The sequence below is a fragment of the Fringilla coelebs genome, assembly GCF_963513975.1.
Source record: "Fringilla coelebs genome assembly, chromosome: 13".
NCBI lineage: Eukaryota > Metazoa > Chordata > Aves > Passeriformes > Fringillidae > Fringilla > Fringilla coelebs.
The window spans coordinates 10,548,327-10,565,503 of record NC_140039.1 but is presented as its reverse complement, the minus strand read 5'-3'; the positions used below and the strand labels follow the sequence as shown (position 1 = coordinate 10,565,503).

At 52.9% G+C, this 17,177-nt stretch overlaps 1 protein-coding gene across 3 annotated transcripts; it reads right to left on the bottom strand.

Moving 5' to 3' along the window:
- Nucleotides 1-1,802: 1,802 nt before the first annotated feature.
- Nucleotides 1,803-16,758, bottom strand: ABHD6 (abhydrolase domain containing 6, acylglycerol lipase). 3 transcript variants are annotated; one of them, XM_084214283.1, is made up of 10 exons: nt 16,728-16,758; nt 13,279-13,348; nt 11,462-11,609; nt 8,057-8,213; nt 7,544-7,657; nt 7,183-7,315; nt 5,809-5,966; nt 4,981-5,035; nt 4,438-4,538; nt 1,803-3,575 (listed from the first exon to the last, which is right to left on the bottom strand). In XM_084214283.1, exons 3-10 carry the CDS (start codon nt 11,578-11,580, stop codon nt 3,399-3,401), a joined length of 1,014 nt encoding a protein of 337 aa, XP_084070409.1. In that variant the 5' UTR covers nt 11,581-11,609; nt 13,279-13,348; nt 16,728-16,758; the 3' UTR covers nt 1,803-3,398. The 3 variants fall into 3 exon arrangements, with proteins under 3 accessions (XP_084070409.1, XP_084070408.1, XP_084070410.1); XM_084214282.1 differs by lacking the exon at nt 16,728-16,758 and adding an exon at nt 13,481-13,755; XM_084214284.1 differs by lacking the exons at nt 7,544-7,657; nt 16,728-16,758 and adding an exon at nt 13,481-13,755.
- Between the last annotated feature and the right edge of the window lie 419 nt (nt 16,759-17,177).

Here is a 17,177-nt window from a genome sequence, read left to right as displayed (position 1 = left end):
CAGAGTGGGGAACACCCACAACAGCAGCCAAACCACAGTGCCAGAGCGCCTGAGCATCACTCTGCCCTTCAGAGGGTGCTCTGTGCAGAACGTGCTGGTGAAACCCTCCCAGAAGGCAGCAAATGTTAATTAATCTCCTTTACTGGGGAAAAAAGGGAAGAAAGATGCTTTTCCACTGCAGACAAACATCTGTCTGCACCTGTGCGGAACAGGACCCAGCCCAGGGCTCCCTGAAGGTCCATGTTTCAAGGCCATCGCATTTTCCCTTTCAGCATCAACTGGACACACACCAAGCACCCAGGTACCTGGCTGCCACCAGCTTTGTCCCTCCTGCTCCCAGTGACACTCCAAGAGCAGGTACCACCACAGACTCAGATGCTCAGCCTTCTCAGAGGCAGTATTAGATTTATTTCAAGCCAGCCCTGTTGTCTTTTGGAGCCTTTTTTCAGGATACAGTGTAACAGCCTTATCAAGATCCGCAACAACCAAGGGCCTACCCTTCAGACAGCTTTTGTGTGAACCTGTACCTCCATGAGCCTCATGACCCAGCCCAGCCCCAGTACAGACCCAGTTCAGCCACATGGCTACAAGGAAAGCAGTACTCATCATGGGACAACAAACCAAAAGGACACCTCCTCCCTTCTGCCACGCCAGGATGCTCAGGCCATGTGCAGGTTCCCAGTAGCTGGGCTTGCCAGAACTGGGATCCAGTAGTTTCCTTATGGTTCCATCAATTCTGCCCTCAAGACATAAAACCCACCAGAAGCAGCCAAAGGCTCTGCCCCTTCCCAGCCCCATAGCCAGCCCAGAGCCACACCTGTACCTGATGGTGACGAGGGCTCCCTGGGAGCTCAGTGCCAAGGGGACAGCAGCCAGAACCAGGGAATAAACCTTTTTTGGTGTGGGGCTTTTCTGGCTCCCAGCAGGAAGTGAGGGTTAATGGGAGCAGCAGCCAGGTGTGCTTGCAGGTGCAGGCAGTTTGCATCCCTGCCTCTCCAGTAGGCTCAGCTGCTGTGGGGCCAGTCTGGACCCCCTCCAATATAGACCTGAGGGTTTTTATTGCTGAACTACAAGAGGCTGCAACACGTGATGCAGATGCTCTGAGCCACCTCAACCTCAGCCCCTACCTGTGGGGAGAAGCCCCCTCCCACCTCGGTGCTGTGATCATTAATAGGGTCACCTTGATGCATGCATCACTGCAGCAATGGAGCAGTGGCAGGGCACAGGCAGGAGGATGCTCCTCAGCCCTCCCTGCAGCTCCTCTGGCAAACAATGCAGCTGCTGAGCCTCAAGAGCCCCCTGGGGAAAGGAGAAATGCAAATACTTTTGCCTGCAAATTGATATAATGCTATTCCTAGCGCAGTGCAAAAATTCAATAAGACTTGCAATAATAGATGAAATTGGTATTTAACATGCTTGCAAGGGTTTTAAGAGGAATCTTGGTGCTTAAAACCTAATTCCCTTGCCTCTTGAGGTTTTACTTTCTTCTTGAGTGTTTGGTGCCACCTTGTCCTAATAATATGAAAAAAAGGAAAATGTGTGCTGTTATTGAAAAAATGAGACTTGAGCCTTCTGTGTCTTCAACATCTCTCTTTCCATTACAAAATATTCCTTGAGCCAAAACCTGCATCTCCCAGAAATGTGGCAGGAAAGAAGCAGCAGAGCAAGATCCCTCTGTCATCCCACACCACATCCACCTTCTTCTTCAAAGGAAAAAAATAGTCATTGCACCATGGACTCCTTAAATCACTAGATTTTAATAGCCATATAAATCCGTTGCATACAGCAATCTGTGGCATGAGAAACCATATAGATACTGAACAAGTTTTTCTGGCTTTTACCACATAAAACTACCAGCAATTTTGTTTTTTAAATCAACTCCTGTAGTAGAAAGAATACCAAGCAATTAACAGCAAATTTCTATTTTTTCTAAAAGAACAATATTTCTTCTTTTAAAAAGAGCCAAGAAGCTGACAGGGAGTTTCAGATGTATGTACAGATCTGGGCACCTCAGGAAGCTGTCAGCTGTGTTCCCAGTCAGTTGGGGAGGGACACTCTAACAGCACCCACTGTCACCCCCTGAGGAGGCCTGGGGGTGACTGAGGGTGACAGACACCTGTTGTGCCTTTGAGGGCACCACACACTGCCTTGCCCTCCAGCACCCTCCGGTCCTGCCTGAGACCTGGACCAGAGCTCTGTCCCTGGGACGGGCAGTGAGGGAGCACGCCTGGAGAGGTGCAGGATCCATCCCTGAACATCACCTTGCAGCCTGTAAAGTGCAGCTTGCCTGTATTGCCTGTTCCTGCCTACTTCACTCGGTCAGGAGTTGTACTCATGGAGAGGTGCAGAAGTACATTGTACCTTTCCCCACCACGGCCCAGCACCTTGTGGGCGAGCTGACCCCTCCTCACCATTCCCTGTGCTGGTCACACACAGCCCCCTCCCACCCCTCAGCCTGTTCCAGTGGCATTGGCTTTTGCAGAATTCACAGAATTCATTAAGAAAATCATTATTTACATCCAGGTGTTCAGCAGCACAATGTGATAGAGGAGCTGAGACAAGAGTTCACCCTGGGTGGCTGGAATCCCACCCTGGCCATGGGCTTATTGCTGACTCGGGCTCAGGGCCGGGTCACCCCGGGCAGTTCCCACTGCCCCAGCTGCACAGCGGTGGCAAAGCTGCTGCCTGCACCCCGTTGTCACTGGCTGTGTTCACCCTCAGGTAGAACCAACCCTGGGCAAGGTGGGCTGTGCACACACACCACGCCCTGGGCAACGTTAAGGCATTACAAATACACAGGAGCTATTCAGAGATTTAGAAAAATCCACTCAGAGTGTAAACATTTTTGCACATACAGTCATTGGACTTCCACACATGAAGTTTGCTGTTGTTTTCTGGATAAATCATGAGATTAGGAGCTACACAAACAGCACTCAAGCAGACGCCTGGAGCACTTGGGGGTTCTCTTACAGCACAGCAGCATGCAACACGATGGACTCTAATTAGTAAAAATATTGTAAGTCTCAGTCTCAGTCCAGGATTCCAGATATCTTCCTACATTTCATATATAGCTTAGGTAAATGTCATGAACAACTACGTGCTGGTAACCCAGGTAAGATGGGTGGCTGTGTGATGAGCACTGGGTGATTTTAGCTCATTTCTACCTTACCTCTAAGTAGAAAAGGGAAATACTCTGCTTCTGTTCCTGCATCTATGGAGGTTGCTCAATGACCCCAGGTTGCTGTGCCAGTGGTGCTATAGGTTTAGGTATCAGTGATTCTGCCTTCCTCAGGGACTTTGGCACATTGACCCCGATTCATACAAGATCCCTGAGAACGTATCAAAGCTGCAGTACTTTACAATTTACCCTGGCGTGGGCACGTGGCTCCCTGCCATGCTCACGCTTGCTTCTTGTTGTTGTCTATGCTGTGCAGCAGTGCCAGGAACTCCAGGATGAGGTTGGCTGTCTTGCGGGGCCGCTCCACCACCACCGAGTGGCCACAGTTCTCCAGGATGTACACGTGGCAGTCTGGGATAGCACCTGCTAAAACACTGGCACCAGAAACATCCAGGACCTGCACAGCAGGGGGAAAAACAGTCACTGCCACAGTCAGAGAGGGGGTTTGCTGCACGCAGCAGAAAGCCTGCTGGGCTCCAACCGAGATCACAGAATCACAGAATAATGAGGTTGGAAGAGACCTCTAAGATCATTGAGTCCAACCTATGCCCTAGCACCTCAACTAGACTATAGCACCAAGTGCCATGTCCAATCTTTTTTTAAACACATCCAGAGATGGTGATTCTACCTGCTCCAGATGTGGAGCAGGGATGCAGACACAGTCTGTGTGATGCCAGCGCCCTGCCTGGGGACAAGGCAGGGAGGCTGCAAGGTACCAGTCTCAGCATGCAGCAGGCAACTCTCTTCTATGCTTTTCAGCTGCTGTCTCAGTGCAAAAGTATCACTGCAAGCAAACACTTGCATCTTTGCATTTATAGAACTCTCTGCATGCTTTCAGCCTGCTTCCTCCCACATCTTCCCTCCCACTCCTGCCTCTGAAACAAAACCTAAGATTTTACCGTGAAGCCTACCCACAAACAGCACATCTCTTCCCAGTTGCCAGGACAACTCTCTTCACTGACACTTTATTCTTCTTCCCAGCCCTTGCCTGCTTCAGTGCTGGCACCTCCCCCCCACCTGCCCCTAGCACTCCCCAGCCCTGGCACTGCCCTCTCCTCCCTCTGGAAAGCTGGCTGTCAGCTTTCTGCCCATCACCCTGCCGAGCCTCTGTGTCTAAACCCACTGGGGACTGACACATGTGCCAGCTCCCCGCAGAGCAGTGCACAGCTCAGCAGCAGCACAGCCCCCACCGTGTCCCGTGGGTGGGCACAGGCAGAGATGGAGACAGGTCTGTGGGGGATGTGCAGGGGGCTGCCTACCTGGTCCTGCTTTCCCCAGATGACCTGTGTTGGTGCTTTGATCTTGCTCATATTCTCATGGAGAGAGTGCCTGGACTTTTCATCCGCGATTTCTAAAAACACTAGTGGGGCAAGAGAAGAGTCAGTCCTACAGGGAGATGTTTGACCTTCCTGTCTCAAAGGGGGCCAAGTGGTCCTGCTAGTATCCCCTCACTGGGAAACCCATGCAGAGATGATGGGCTGTCCTTGCCCTGCCACCAAGCCCAGCTGCAGAGGGGCCCAGAGCCAAAACATCTCCTCACAGGTACTTGTTAACTCAGATGGAAGGGCGAGGGTGAAGCAACAGCCCTGTCACCAGTGGGGGTGGCAGTGCATTGCTACCAGTGACCAAGGTGTGTCCCCAAATCTGTTAATGACATTGCCCCCTCCCGCTCTCAGCAAGACAGCATGGGGATGCTGGGGCCCACCCATGTGCTGGGGACACGGGAGCTGGGAGCAGCTGGTCCCCAGGCCCTGGGGATCCTGCTGGAAAGCCTGGTGAGGAGGCTGCCACTGTGCACTTACGTTTCCGGTAAAATTCATTGTGTGGGATGCGAACGTCAACAAGGCCCTGGAGGATCTGCAGGGAGACAGAGGAGAGCTGCTGGAGCAGACCAAGGGCACTCAAGGGCAGCCCTTGTCTCCCCTGCAAGTCTGGCCCCAGCATGAGCTTCTTCCTAAGCATGCGGGGCTGTTGAAACCATGCTTAACAACATACATTTCAGCAACAAGCAATATTGTCTTCTATGATGCAGACCCAATTTCTGCCCCTGGCCAGCAGCCACCTCAGCCATGACCACACTTTTCTTCTTTCTTGTACTCTTTTGGCAAAAACACAAAAGGTCTTGGCACTACCTTACATTTTTTTCTTACTCTCCAATCTACTCACTCCAGACTTCCTAAGGAAAACTAGTTTAATAGCCAGCCCCTCACAAGTTCCTCTTGCTTGACAATGACGCAATTAACATTTCCATTACCTTTACTTGAAAAGCAACGAACAATCTCCCTCCACATCAGACAACAGCTGCCTAAGTTATTTAATGCTTCCCGCCAGCCATATTTACTAAAAAACCCTTCTATATCCCAGCCTGCTGCCAAAAACTTCATGGGAGGAGGAATTCCAGCAGGGACTGCCAGAGGCAGCTTGGAAAAGAGGGTTTGAAGGGAAAGTGCTGGAAAAATGCAGGGAGCGGGGCTGGGTGTGTCTCACCTGGGTGATGACAGGGTTGGCAGCTCTAGCTCTACTCCCAGCATTTCCTCAGTTGCCACCATGTAGGCTCAGGGAGAAGCAAACCTTCTCACCACCTCCAGGCTCCCCTTTCCCAGCCTCCACAACCAGTGTCAGCTCCTCACCTGCTGTGGCACCTTGAAGCGAACGTAGGAGCAAAGCTTCAGCATGTCTGCCATCTCCTCAGGGGTCGAGGGGATTAAAGGGATCCTGTCAATGCGTTTGGACTCCTGCAGCTCCCGGAGCTGCTTAATGAACTTGCTGTCAGTGGTACTTGGCAGGCCTGGGTGAAATGAGAACAGGTGAAATCCAGATGAGACCCCCCCCCAAACAGCCCAAACAAAAAAGCATCCTTGCACTGACCTCCTTCATCCCTGCCTCTGGCTTTCTGCCTGCTCACTCTTTAAAAAAAAAATTATAAAAAGAGGGGAAGAAAACATCTGTACATACAGCCACTTCAATATGCACCCAGAGGTACTCAGCCTCCCTCCTGCTCCAGGGCTTGGCACCCCCACAGGCTGGCATGGCAGGAGGTGTAGACATGCATGACTACTTCAGCAAAAGCTATAGTGCTTATTTTTATGTGCTCATCACATGCATACACTAGTGCCCAGGCTGCCACTGCACAGGGTTGGACAGAAAATTTCAGCAGCTCCATCTGCATGCACCACTGAAGAAAAATTCCTCAGCAATTTAATCCTAAACCTTTCTGCAGCTCCCACGCAGATGTTTCACATCCAGAAACAGCCAGAGAGGCAGTCAACACTTCTCCCAGAGGGGAGTGGGAACCCAACGCCCCCAGAGCCTGGTAGCTAGGTAACATTTGCTTTGTTTCATTCCTTAGTGCTTATTTGGAAGCTGTTTTCCTTGTGTGGGAGGGGAAAGGAGCTGCTATGACAACTGGGATGCAGCAAAGCCTCTGCCTGCTATGCCTCCTGCAGCACATCATGCCCAGGCTTCCCTGAGCCCCCTGTCCAGGGGATGCTGGGGATGGAGGGGATAGAGGGAACACCCTGCTGACCTGTGCCCAGCCCTGAAGTGCTCTTCCCACTGTGGGCACCCAAAAGTGGGAGGTCAGAGCTCTCCAGCTCCCAAAGCCCCAGGCCTTCAGCACACCAGGGCTTTCAGGAGGCCAGAATGGGGAGGCCATTCTAGTTGCAGTCTTGAAGCCTGCTCCTGAACTGAGAGGCACAGACATGCTGTGTAAAATGCCTGCCATCCCAAGGGAAAAGGCATTTTTCTCCGGAGCAGAACTTGTTCCATTTGCCCTAGTCCTGACTCTAACCAAAGCACAGTGGGGCAAGCACCAAACCCCTGGAGAAGAGTAGCCAGAACAAAACCGATTTTCTCTTGTGCTTTGCCAGAGATTTCCAGAGTTATACACAAATTATTTCTAAATGCTTTGCACTACACATCTATGCTGCGTCCAGCACTGCCCTGGGCTTTTGCATTGGCTTCTGTTTGCCCTCTCTCTGTCTCCCCTCCCTTGCCTTGCCCACCTGCAGGACAGATGAGGGTCAGGCTGCAAATATCTTCTGGGTACTGAGCAGCATAGACACCAGCAACATTTCCCCCCATGGAAGTGCCAACCAGATGAAAGGGCTTTCTGTTCAGCTTGATGCACTCCACGAACTGGCAGGGAGCAGAAGGAGCGTTGTTAGCAGAGAGGAAACAACAGCATGGGGTCAGGTCATTAGAGAAATTCAACTCAAAAGCTTGAGGCTGGTGGCTCTGGCTGCCTGGGAAGGGAGAGAGTGAGGCCACACAAGGCAGACTCATGGAGCTTAGCATCCCTCATGTCCCCACGTCCCTCAAGTCCCCACGTCCCTCTGCAGAAGTGATGTGATGCTGGAGCTTTACCTGGTGTATTCTCTTAGCTTGCCCACTAATGGAGTAATCATCCAAGTCCGAGCGGGTTGTACCCTCATGCCCAGGCATGTCCACACATACCAAGTGCAGGTTCTTTGGCAGGAACTGAAGAAACAAACCAGGGGTGGTTACAGTGCAGGGAAACTGCTGCAAAGCCCAGGGATGGCAAGTGGGGAGCAGAGGGGGTCACTCTCCTCCTGGCAGCCCTGGTTGCTCGTGCACCAGAATAAGTCACCTCGTGTACCAAGGATGACATGATGAGAGAGCATAGCCAAGACTTGCTTCCCATGGAGGCAGCAGGTGTGTACTGCTCTTCTGCAGCTTTGCATGTTATAGGGTGAAGGGATGCAACAAGCAATGGGCATGGAGCTAAGCAGCGTGTTCCTAGCATGTGGCAGCAGTCATCCCATCCCATGCATGCAATCATTGGGCCCCCCACACTGCCCCCAAGCCCAGGACCATCAATTCCCAGTAAGGAGCAACATGATAGAAATGGAATCCCACCTTGACTATGGAGAGCCACATGTCTTTGTGGGCTGAGAAGCCATGTAACATCAGGATGGATGGTCGGTACCCAGGCCTTCCTCTATAGGAATAACAGAACTGATAGTCATCGTAGTTTGCATATCTAACCTGCATGCCCAAGGCTCGGCGCCAGTACCTGCAAACAAGGGGAAAACACCACTGAGAAAGACAAGACCAGGGCCTAGCCATGACATAAGGCAGCTGACAAGTCTGAAGGCAGCCACAGATTTTTTGGCTTATTAAGGCCAGTTAGGTTGGGCTCTCACTGGTGCCATAATGGGACTACTGGGATTAACCCTGTGCATCTGGTCCCTGGACAGGTGTAGTACTGGCTGCTGGCTGCACTGCAGATGGTTTGTGGAGACACTCTGTTAAGAACTTTAAAAAATACCCTAAATAACTCATTTAGCAATGGAAATGGGCCAAAACAACAATGGTAAAAGAGAAAATGCCCAAAGGCTGGTATGAGGACAGAGACTCAAGAGAGGGGGGCAGCACACGTGGCAAGGCAGTGTACAGGATGGGCAGGCCAAGGGAGACAGTTCTCCCACGTGGACAAGGTGGATCTGTCACAGGGTTATTTGGACACAGTCCGGCATCAATGGGAGTACATCACCCCAAGGACAAGCACATCAGTTCCCAGCCAAAACAACCGTGTCACCCTGGAGCACCACAGAAACCCAATTCCCATGGACCACCTAGACAGCCTCTGGAAATGTATTTATACAGACAAAGGACTGGAGTGGACCATCCTTACACTGGGTTTAGCACCCCAGAAGATAGAAGGCTAACCCCAAGGCTGTTCCTCTATAAGTAAAGGCAGACAGTCCTGCCAGCACATGCTTGCAGCCTGCTCAGAGGATGCAGCAGAAATGCTGGCCAGAAGGACCTGGGCAGAGATTATCGGTGACACTTGGGACACATGATGTGTACGTGCAGCCCACGGCAGGGAACGGGGCCCCTTTGTCTGCATTTCCCCTGTGCTCAGATACAACCCTTGCCAGGACAACTGCTGGGCTACTCCTGGTGGCCAAGACACTGGCAAGTACATGCCGTATCAGAGTTAATTTAAGACACAAGAGCAAGGTCACCAACGCTTCTGGACTGTCCTACCTCTCTGCCCACTCAAAGCTTATGCATAGTGAAATCCTCTTTTAGCATAATCCCTTTTTCAAGGTAATTAGTGGGACTTAAGCAGCATCTCAGCTCTGTGCTGGTCCTACAAGGAGAGGTGAATTTCTCCCTAATAAGTGTCTTAAGAGTCCTTGCCTCAAAGGCACTGGTGTGAACTACCCATGGGCAAGATGATAACATTTTTAGCAACTGATCCTAATGGATCAATTCAGCAGAAGGCAAAATAATCTGTGCAAAGCTGAACTGATCCCTCGCAAGGTGTTAACTCACTTAGTGGCAGCAGCTAAACTGATTAACCCCTGTGGCAGCAGAGGCAGAGCGGTTCCAGGGCTGGGGTCAGCGGGGCAGCCCTGGATATCCTGCCAGGCAGGAAGGCGCATTAGCAGCAGGGAAAGCAGTGAGGCCACGGGTGAGGGGGGCCCAGCGTGACCCTTGACTGCACCAGCTGAGGACACAGACTGGCAGTGAGGAGAAGGAGGGGGCAGAGAATTAGGGAAGAATGGAGAAGCTTCCCCTGGGACCTCCCAGGAACAGTGCTGCAAAGCTGGAGCTGCATGGAGCTGAAAGAGGAGGGCAGCTTGGCATGCTCCCTGAACCTCTCCTGCCTCTGCTGATGGGGAAACATCCTTCAAAAAACAAATTTCACCCTTCAAAAAACTCCAACTTGGAAAGAAGCCAATAGAAAAGGAAGAATAAGGGCAAACCCACGCTTCTCATCCACTGCCCCTAACAAAAGAGGTGCCCATGACACACAGTGCATTGCAATTACTCCTGCAAGAAGTCCCTGCTGCCAGAAATACTGGAAGAGAGAGAGGGGGGACCACACCCTTCAAAAGAAGACAGTCCTTCTGACCCCTACTTACATGCTCCCTCCCTCACTCAAACACAGACCAACCTGCCCACAGCACATTTTCACTCAGCTCCTTTTCTGCAACCCCAAAAGAACAAAGGTAGCAGGGCATTCTCTACCTTCCACTCAGCCTGGCTCCTCCAAGCTCCTGGCACAGACCCTGCACCTCCTTTGTCTTGTCCTGCCACCCCTGCCTGCGGCTGCTGAAGGCTTCATCCTGACCACACTCACCCTGCAGTGCTTTGCAGGGATCCTCCTCAGAAACTCAGTCCATCAGGGTCCTCCCTGGCTTCCACCAGCTGCTCCAAAAAAATAAACCACTCTGACTGCCAAACCCAGTACCACCCAGGGCCCCATGGGGCAGCAGAAGGCTGTGACACTGCCTGCTCTCCTTTGCAGAGTGGTGATCCCCTCACTGGGGTTTTCATCCCACGCTCCCTCCTCTCTCAGATGCTGTGAATAAATGCCTTCTAATTAAAGTTCCTTTAGAAACAGGCTTCATCCCATTGCTGCACCTGAGTGCTGTGATGAACAAACAGCTTCCTCTCACAGGAGGTCACTTGGATTTGGAAACACCCCTGAGCTGCACTGTAGGAGCCACCATCTACCAGCAGCATGTGAGGGCAGCCTGACACACTGCCTGCTCCATGCTGGGGGATGAGACTCTGCCCTGACTTCTGAAGGGAGTTACTCCAGCTTTTCCATGCAACAAACCCAGAGAGGAAAGCTGCCAGTGGGCTTATCACTGATTTCCAGGGTTAAAGGAGGACTAAAGGATTTAGTGCTTGCCTCCTGGTATCAGAAAGGACAAGATTCAAGGGGATAAGGACAAGCATCCCTCCATCTTCTCTGATGCTCCATTCCAGAAGAAAAAGAGAGGATGAGAAAAGCCTCATCCATAACTACTAATGAGGGACAAGTCCCTGCCTGCTGAGCAGGCTGTCAGCTGGGATGGAGCATGTGAGCCTAGAGACACCCACAGCACAGCCACACAGATGAGGAGGGAGGTCACCAGACTGCCACAGCTGCCAGGCTGGTGGAGATGCTGCAACGGCAGTGCTTTTCCCAGTCTCAGTCCTGTCCTTGGGGAAAGCAACCCAAAGAGGTTTGGAGAGATCTTGCAAGCTGGCACTGCAGTGTCAGCCTGGCCAGCTGCCCCTTGGCACAGTCAAACCCCTGGGACAGCAAGAGGTCAGACAGACACAGGCCTCCACAGCAAAAATGCAATAGGAAAATGCCATTTTCTTCTCCCAGACATTTTAAAAGCTGCACCCAGCTGGCATGGCCCTGGAGTAGCTCAGGAACACCCAGCCCTGTCCACACCAGCCTGACCCGTGTGTGGAGGCCCTGCTGGTGCAGGTTCCAGCCCAGCATGCCGAGAGCAGGGCTCACACACTCACCAGTAGTAGATGCGGATCAGCGCCGAGGGCCAGAGGAGGAACGAGGCCACGAAGGCCAGGATGGGGATAGCCAGGGTCCCACCAGCGATGACAAACATGTTCAGCATATCCAGGTCCATGCTGCTCTTCACTACTCAGCCTCAGCTGCCTGCATTCAGGGGAAGTACTGAGGTTAACCACCAGAAATTATGACAAATCATTGCTAAATGAGAACTCTGCTGCCAGGTGAGGAGGAAAGCAGCTCTACAAGAGACAGATATCCTTCAGGAGCACAGCAACATCTCCTTCAGTTTTAAAACCCACCTATTTCTTCTGGCTCCTTAATGGATTTAATCACTGCAATGTTATCCCCTCAGGAGAGCACATATCAAACGGGCAATGAGCCTCCTACCATGCATGGAACATGTCTGGGGGGACAGGGCACAGCGTGGCCCTTGGGACACTTTGCAGACACAGCAAGCACAGCCCCCGAGGGGGTGCAGGCAGCCTTTTCCCCCACCATGAATGCAGGCAGCCTTTCCCTCGATGGGTGCAGGCAGGGCCAGCTTCAGGCAGGCTCCACGCTTCGTTTTGGAAGCACGCATCCAGTTCTGTCTCCCTTCTCTCCCCCTGCCTGATCCCAAATCCCCAGCACACAACCACTGACCTAGAACTGATGGGTTGAGCCCAGCTCTCATTACTGCTCTGCACAGGCACCAACTAATCAAGGCAGCAGAGCCTATTAATGGACTTGGGAACAGAAGGAAACAACTTGGCAGGGCACTCTTTAGCGTCCAGCCCTTATCAGAAACAAATTTATCTCCACCCCCACACCCTCACCTCTGCCCCACCTGTTGCACTTCCTGTGGATAACAGGTCCCCATCCCTGCTCCCCAGCATCCTCTAGACAAGTCTCAGGGACAGCAGGTGGAGGACACTGGGAGCGAGGGCAAGCTCTTGCACAATGTCATGTTTGTCCCTGAACTCTCCCTACCACAGGCAGCTTGGGATATATTTTTCTCATTAAGAGATTAAAGGCTGCCACACACACATCTCCTCTAATTCCCCCTGCTAACCAACTCACGGCTCCCCCTTTCCTCGGCACTACGCTTTTGTCCCATATTTGTGAAACGAAACATCCTCAATGCCTGCTCTCCCACCAGCCACTCACCCCCCATCACCACCTCCACAATTCTCCGTGTCAGGACAGGCAGATTTTTTTCCAGCTTCCTGCAAGACTCCCGGTGGTGTGTGCGGAATGTGATGCCGTGAAACAGAAACACCATCGCCACAGTGACAGCGTCCCGCCCCCAGACACCGCCACACGGGATCACTCTGGACCCCCACGGTACACACAACCCAGAGAAACGGTGTCCAGAACCTCTGAAGCATCAGCCAGATTTGCCCTCTTCACCCAGGGAAAATAGAAAAATAACTGAAATTTGAGGAATACTGTAAATATTTCCACCAGGCACCTCCTTTACAAAGCTAAACCTCATTTCCGTCTTCAAGCCGCAACAACAAGTCGTTATTCATTTAATTAACACTTTGTAGAAAGATCCTTGCTCTCAGCATGGCTTGTTCACAGATAAACATTTTATGCAACCGATAAACCTTATCCATGCCAGCAGGGCTGCCTTTTGCTGTGTCACGAAAACAGGGCAGAAATGAAGCACGGGAAATCGCCATTGTTCCCCCTGGTGACCCGTAACGGGAGAAGGCTGCAGGAAGCAGAGCGCGGGATGGTGGAAGCCCCTGTGATCACCACCTCCGCCTCCATCTCCACACCGCTTTGAGAAAGCTGAACGAGGAGAAAGCCTTTAAAACACCCGGCTTACCTTGCAGAGATCCCCTCCTCCTCTCGGCACAAGCCCTGCTCGCTGTGGGCAGCGGCAGTGTCTGAAAACGCTGTAAGAAGAGGAAAAGAACAAGGTCAAAATCGCAGCTCTGCTTTCACTCCTCCCTTCAGGCCCGGCGGCGCGGTGAGTTTGGGGTATTTAAGCCACCAGCTTCCCTTCAAGACGTCTCATATATATTCACCTTCTGACCAGCCTTTCCCCTGTTTATGCAAATACGGTCTTTTGTACAATAAAGCCCGCTGAGTGCACTTGTTCCAAGCAGGAGCAAAGTGCGAGCTGCCATCGGGGAGGGAGCGGGAGGCGCGGCGGGGAGAGCCGGGCCCAGCAGGCCGGGCAGGGCTGCGCGGATCCAGCGCCGCAGGCTCATGCTCGCCCTTCAGGTGATTACTGCTATTAGAACAAAGCCAGCTAAGCTGCTGCTCATCCCCTTCCTCTTTGTCTTAAAGGTGCTTTTCCAAGCGCTCCCCGTGCCCCTCCCCTCCCCCCCGAGCCTGCCCTGTGTGAGACAGCCTGGAGCGGAGCGCAGCCGCAGGAAATTTACCGGGGAGGCAGCAAAACGCTGGCCTGAACTCGCTGGCAGATTTTGGCTGTGAAATTCACGGGGTATGATCAACAGGTGCACTGGAGCCACGCGGCATCAGTTCTGGGGGCTGCTTCAAGCCAGAAAATCCCGGAGAGGTCCCCCTGCCACGGCCGCAGGTCCCGGGGCAGTGATGTCCCCATCACGCCCGAGCATATCGGCAGGGCCGTGGCAGTCGCCCCTCCCCAGGTGAGCCCGGTGCCCAGTGCCGGCCCTGCGCACCCGGCGAGCCCCGCTCGGGCTCCTCTGGCCGCGGGTGCCTGGGGGAACAGGAGCGCGGACAGCTCCATGGCGCTTCCGAAACCCCTTCTGCCTGGTCAGAGCATCGTCACTGATTTCCATGGCTAACTCGATGGAGGAGAGTGCCAGCAGGGTCAGCTACGCAGTCAGGGGCAGCCACCATCACTGCAGTCCCCGGCACCCGCTGCCCAATAAAGCCACCCCTGCACCGTCAGTGCTGCAGGGACACTGGCTCACCGGCTCGTGGGAGCACCCACAGTGACAACGCCCTGGTGCTTTGCCCCTCCGGCAATGATAACCCTCCCTGCTGCACTGAGACCAGGCACCATCACCCCAGGCCCCAGCACAGTCCTTTGCTATCAGCTAGAGGGTAGCTTTTTAAGCTGCTGTGGGTTTAAAAATAAAACGAGCCCTCTGGTAACAGCTGTAAGTCTTCATACCACAGCACATCCATCATTCTGAGGTGCCCTGTGACCAAGAGTCACAGCAAGTGGCCCCAAGTGGTGCTACTGCTTCTCACACGGATCTCCACACACTTCATAAATTAACTTGGAAACATCAATTAGGCGACTCTGATAAATGATGTGTGATCATGGCGGTGATAACACTGAGCACGCTGAACGCATTGCAGGGCATGGGATGCCAAACCAGGAGCACTGGTTCCCATGCTGGCCACAAGCACTAACCACCACAGCCTGCATCCCACCTGGGATGATCCCCAAAACAAGGCACCCCAGGTAATGGGATGGTCCAGGACAGATGCTAAGGGGAGGCTCCACATCTCCATTTGTTTGCTGCTTCCTCCCCTGTGTCAGATTCAATCAAGGATCCCAACACCCGCAAAGAGAGGGGCCAACAGATGGAAGGGGTCTGTGGGTCACTACAGAGATCAGCATGTTGAAGACACTCCCAAAGCCATGGGACAAGGTATTTTTCCTCTTTCAAGCTCAGTGTGTCACTCCAGGGAGGCTGGGGAAGACCCAAGAATGCAGCTCAGATGTATCTTTAATTTTTTTCTGAGCCCCACAAGAGAGGCAGCAGCAGCACAAAACCCACCCCAAGGCAAAAGGCCCTTGGGTTGGAAGAGGAAACTGGCAGCTGATGCACTGGGCAGCCCTGAGAAAGGCCAGACAGGGATTTCACAAGCAGGAATCACATGTAGGCCATCACTGCCAACAATCAGGCACAAAGGCTGTCCTGGGCTTGCTCATTGGGACTGGGCTGCACAACTGCTGCTGCACCCAGGGTTTTGCTCAGCCCACCTGCACCAGCACAGTCCATGCCTCACTGATCACTGAAAGCTAAGTAGCACAAAAACATATGTTTTTGGATTTTTTTTTTTTTTTAAGATCTGAAAAGGAAAAAGCATCAACCAATTTACCAATTTTAAGGTTCCACTGCAGAAACAGGGGGCTTTGGGGGACCTCAATGACTGAGGTGGGCCCCCTAGAAGTCCTGTAAAAAGAAAAACCCAAAACATGCAAGTGAACCCTTTCCCTTGGAAACCCCCTCACCCTTGCATCATCTGCAGCCAGAAAAATAATATTGACTATAAACGATGACATAACAACTCTTATGATTCCCCAGTGGCATAGTTTGCTATGAGATCCTGTGCTAATCACAGAGAAGTTGTGATTTAATATCTATTAATATTTGAAAGATCTCTGTCAGTCAGCCAGCTCTCAATCTTAATCCGGCCTCTGGTGAGCCAGAGTGGGAAATGTGCCCTTTCACCTTCATTTATTTATAGATGGCAGCAATGCAATCATTATTTCTGCAGCAGTGTTTCACACAGCCTACATCTCTGAGCCATTTGTATCTGTGCAACACGGCTCCAACATGAGCCAGAGTCTGGGCTGGTCCCTGACCCTACTGCTGTACTCCAGGCTGGGAATATGCAGGGACAAGCTATCAGCATCACTACTAGCCAGCCTGGGCACAAGGTGGATGCAAAGCATGACCCAAGCAGGCTGTGCTGCCAGTCAGCTGCTGCTTTAGAGATTCATAACGTGCCCATCCTCCTTCCGGAGCCCGTCGCCATCCTCATCCTGCCGCACACGCACGCAGCAGAGCATGCACGGCACATCGGATGTCACGAGTGCGCTCGGACTCGGCCGGCTCCTGGGGAGGGGGTAGCAAACAGCTGGGCAAGGATGAGGTAGGGGTATCCAGGGGCCATATCCTGGCCCCTATTCTCAGCACACAGCCCCTCCTCCCCCAACAAGTCCCCCCCAAAGCATCCTCCTCCGGCAAAATGACAGCATCCTCCGAACGGCCGCAGCTGGGACCATGGAATCCTTTAGAGTTATAAAACGGTTTGCTTTGGAAGGGACCATAAAGATCATCTTCTTCCAGCCCCCTCGCCACCCAATGATTAATTGTTGGAGGAGGGGGGGAAATTAAAGGCAAATTAATTAAATCTTTGAATATAAATTTTAATGTTTTTTCTTGGATTTCGTCTTTGCTCGCGATCTTCTGCCCACCCTCAGCGATACCACAGTTGGGACTGGGGAGACCCGGACGCCGGAACGGCCCCCCCTCCGCTCACTTCCCCCCGGTCCTGTCACTGCCACCGTCAGCCCCGCATCCCGCCCCCCCCGCCTCTCACCGTGCCGATCCGAGCCGTGCCTGGCCGCAATGGCAGCGCCGGGCGGAACGCGGCGGCTCCGCGGCGCCTCCCCCCGCGCCGGTGCGGCTCCGCGGGGCGCACCGAGAGGCGGGGATGCGGCTCCGCGGGGCGGGATGCCACGGGGGGAAAGGCGGGACACAGCTGGGGTGAAAGGGGGGTGAGATAGGGGCCAAAGCGGGGTTACAGCGCCGTGAAAGGGGGGGCGTGATAGGGCTGCTTTGCTGATGACAAAGGAGACAAGGGGCGACAAGGACTGCAAGATGGCTACAGTGGGGCATGTAGAGGGACGTCAGGATATGCAAGGGGGCACGAATGAAGCTGCAAAAGGAATGCAGGGGAGAAGTAATTGGGCTTCCATGGGGATTGCGCCAGGGGTGGAAAGGAGGATGCAATGGGGGATTCCGTGGAGCTGTGATGGGAATTCAGAGG

Coding starts and splice junctions, on each gene's coding strand:
- ABHD6 (XM_084214283.1), bottom strand. CDS start 11,580: ATGGACCTGGATATGCTGAACATGTTTGTCATCGCTGGTGGGACCCTG. Junction 7,658..8,056: donor TGTGGCTCTCCATAGTCAAG/GTGGGATTCCAT, acceptor TTGTTTCTTCAG/TTCCTGCCAAAGAACCTGCA. Junction 7,316..7,543: donor AAGCTAAGAGAATACACCAG/GTAAAGCTCCAG, acceptor GCTCCCTGCCAG/TTCGTGGAGTGCATCAAGCT.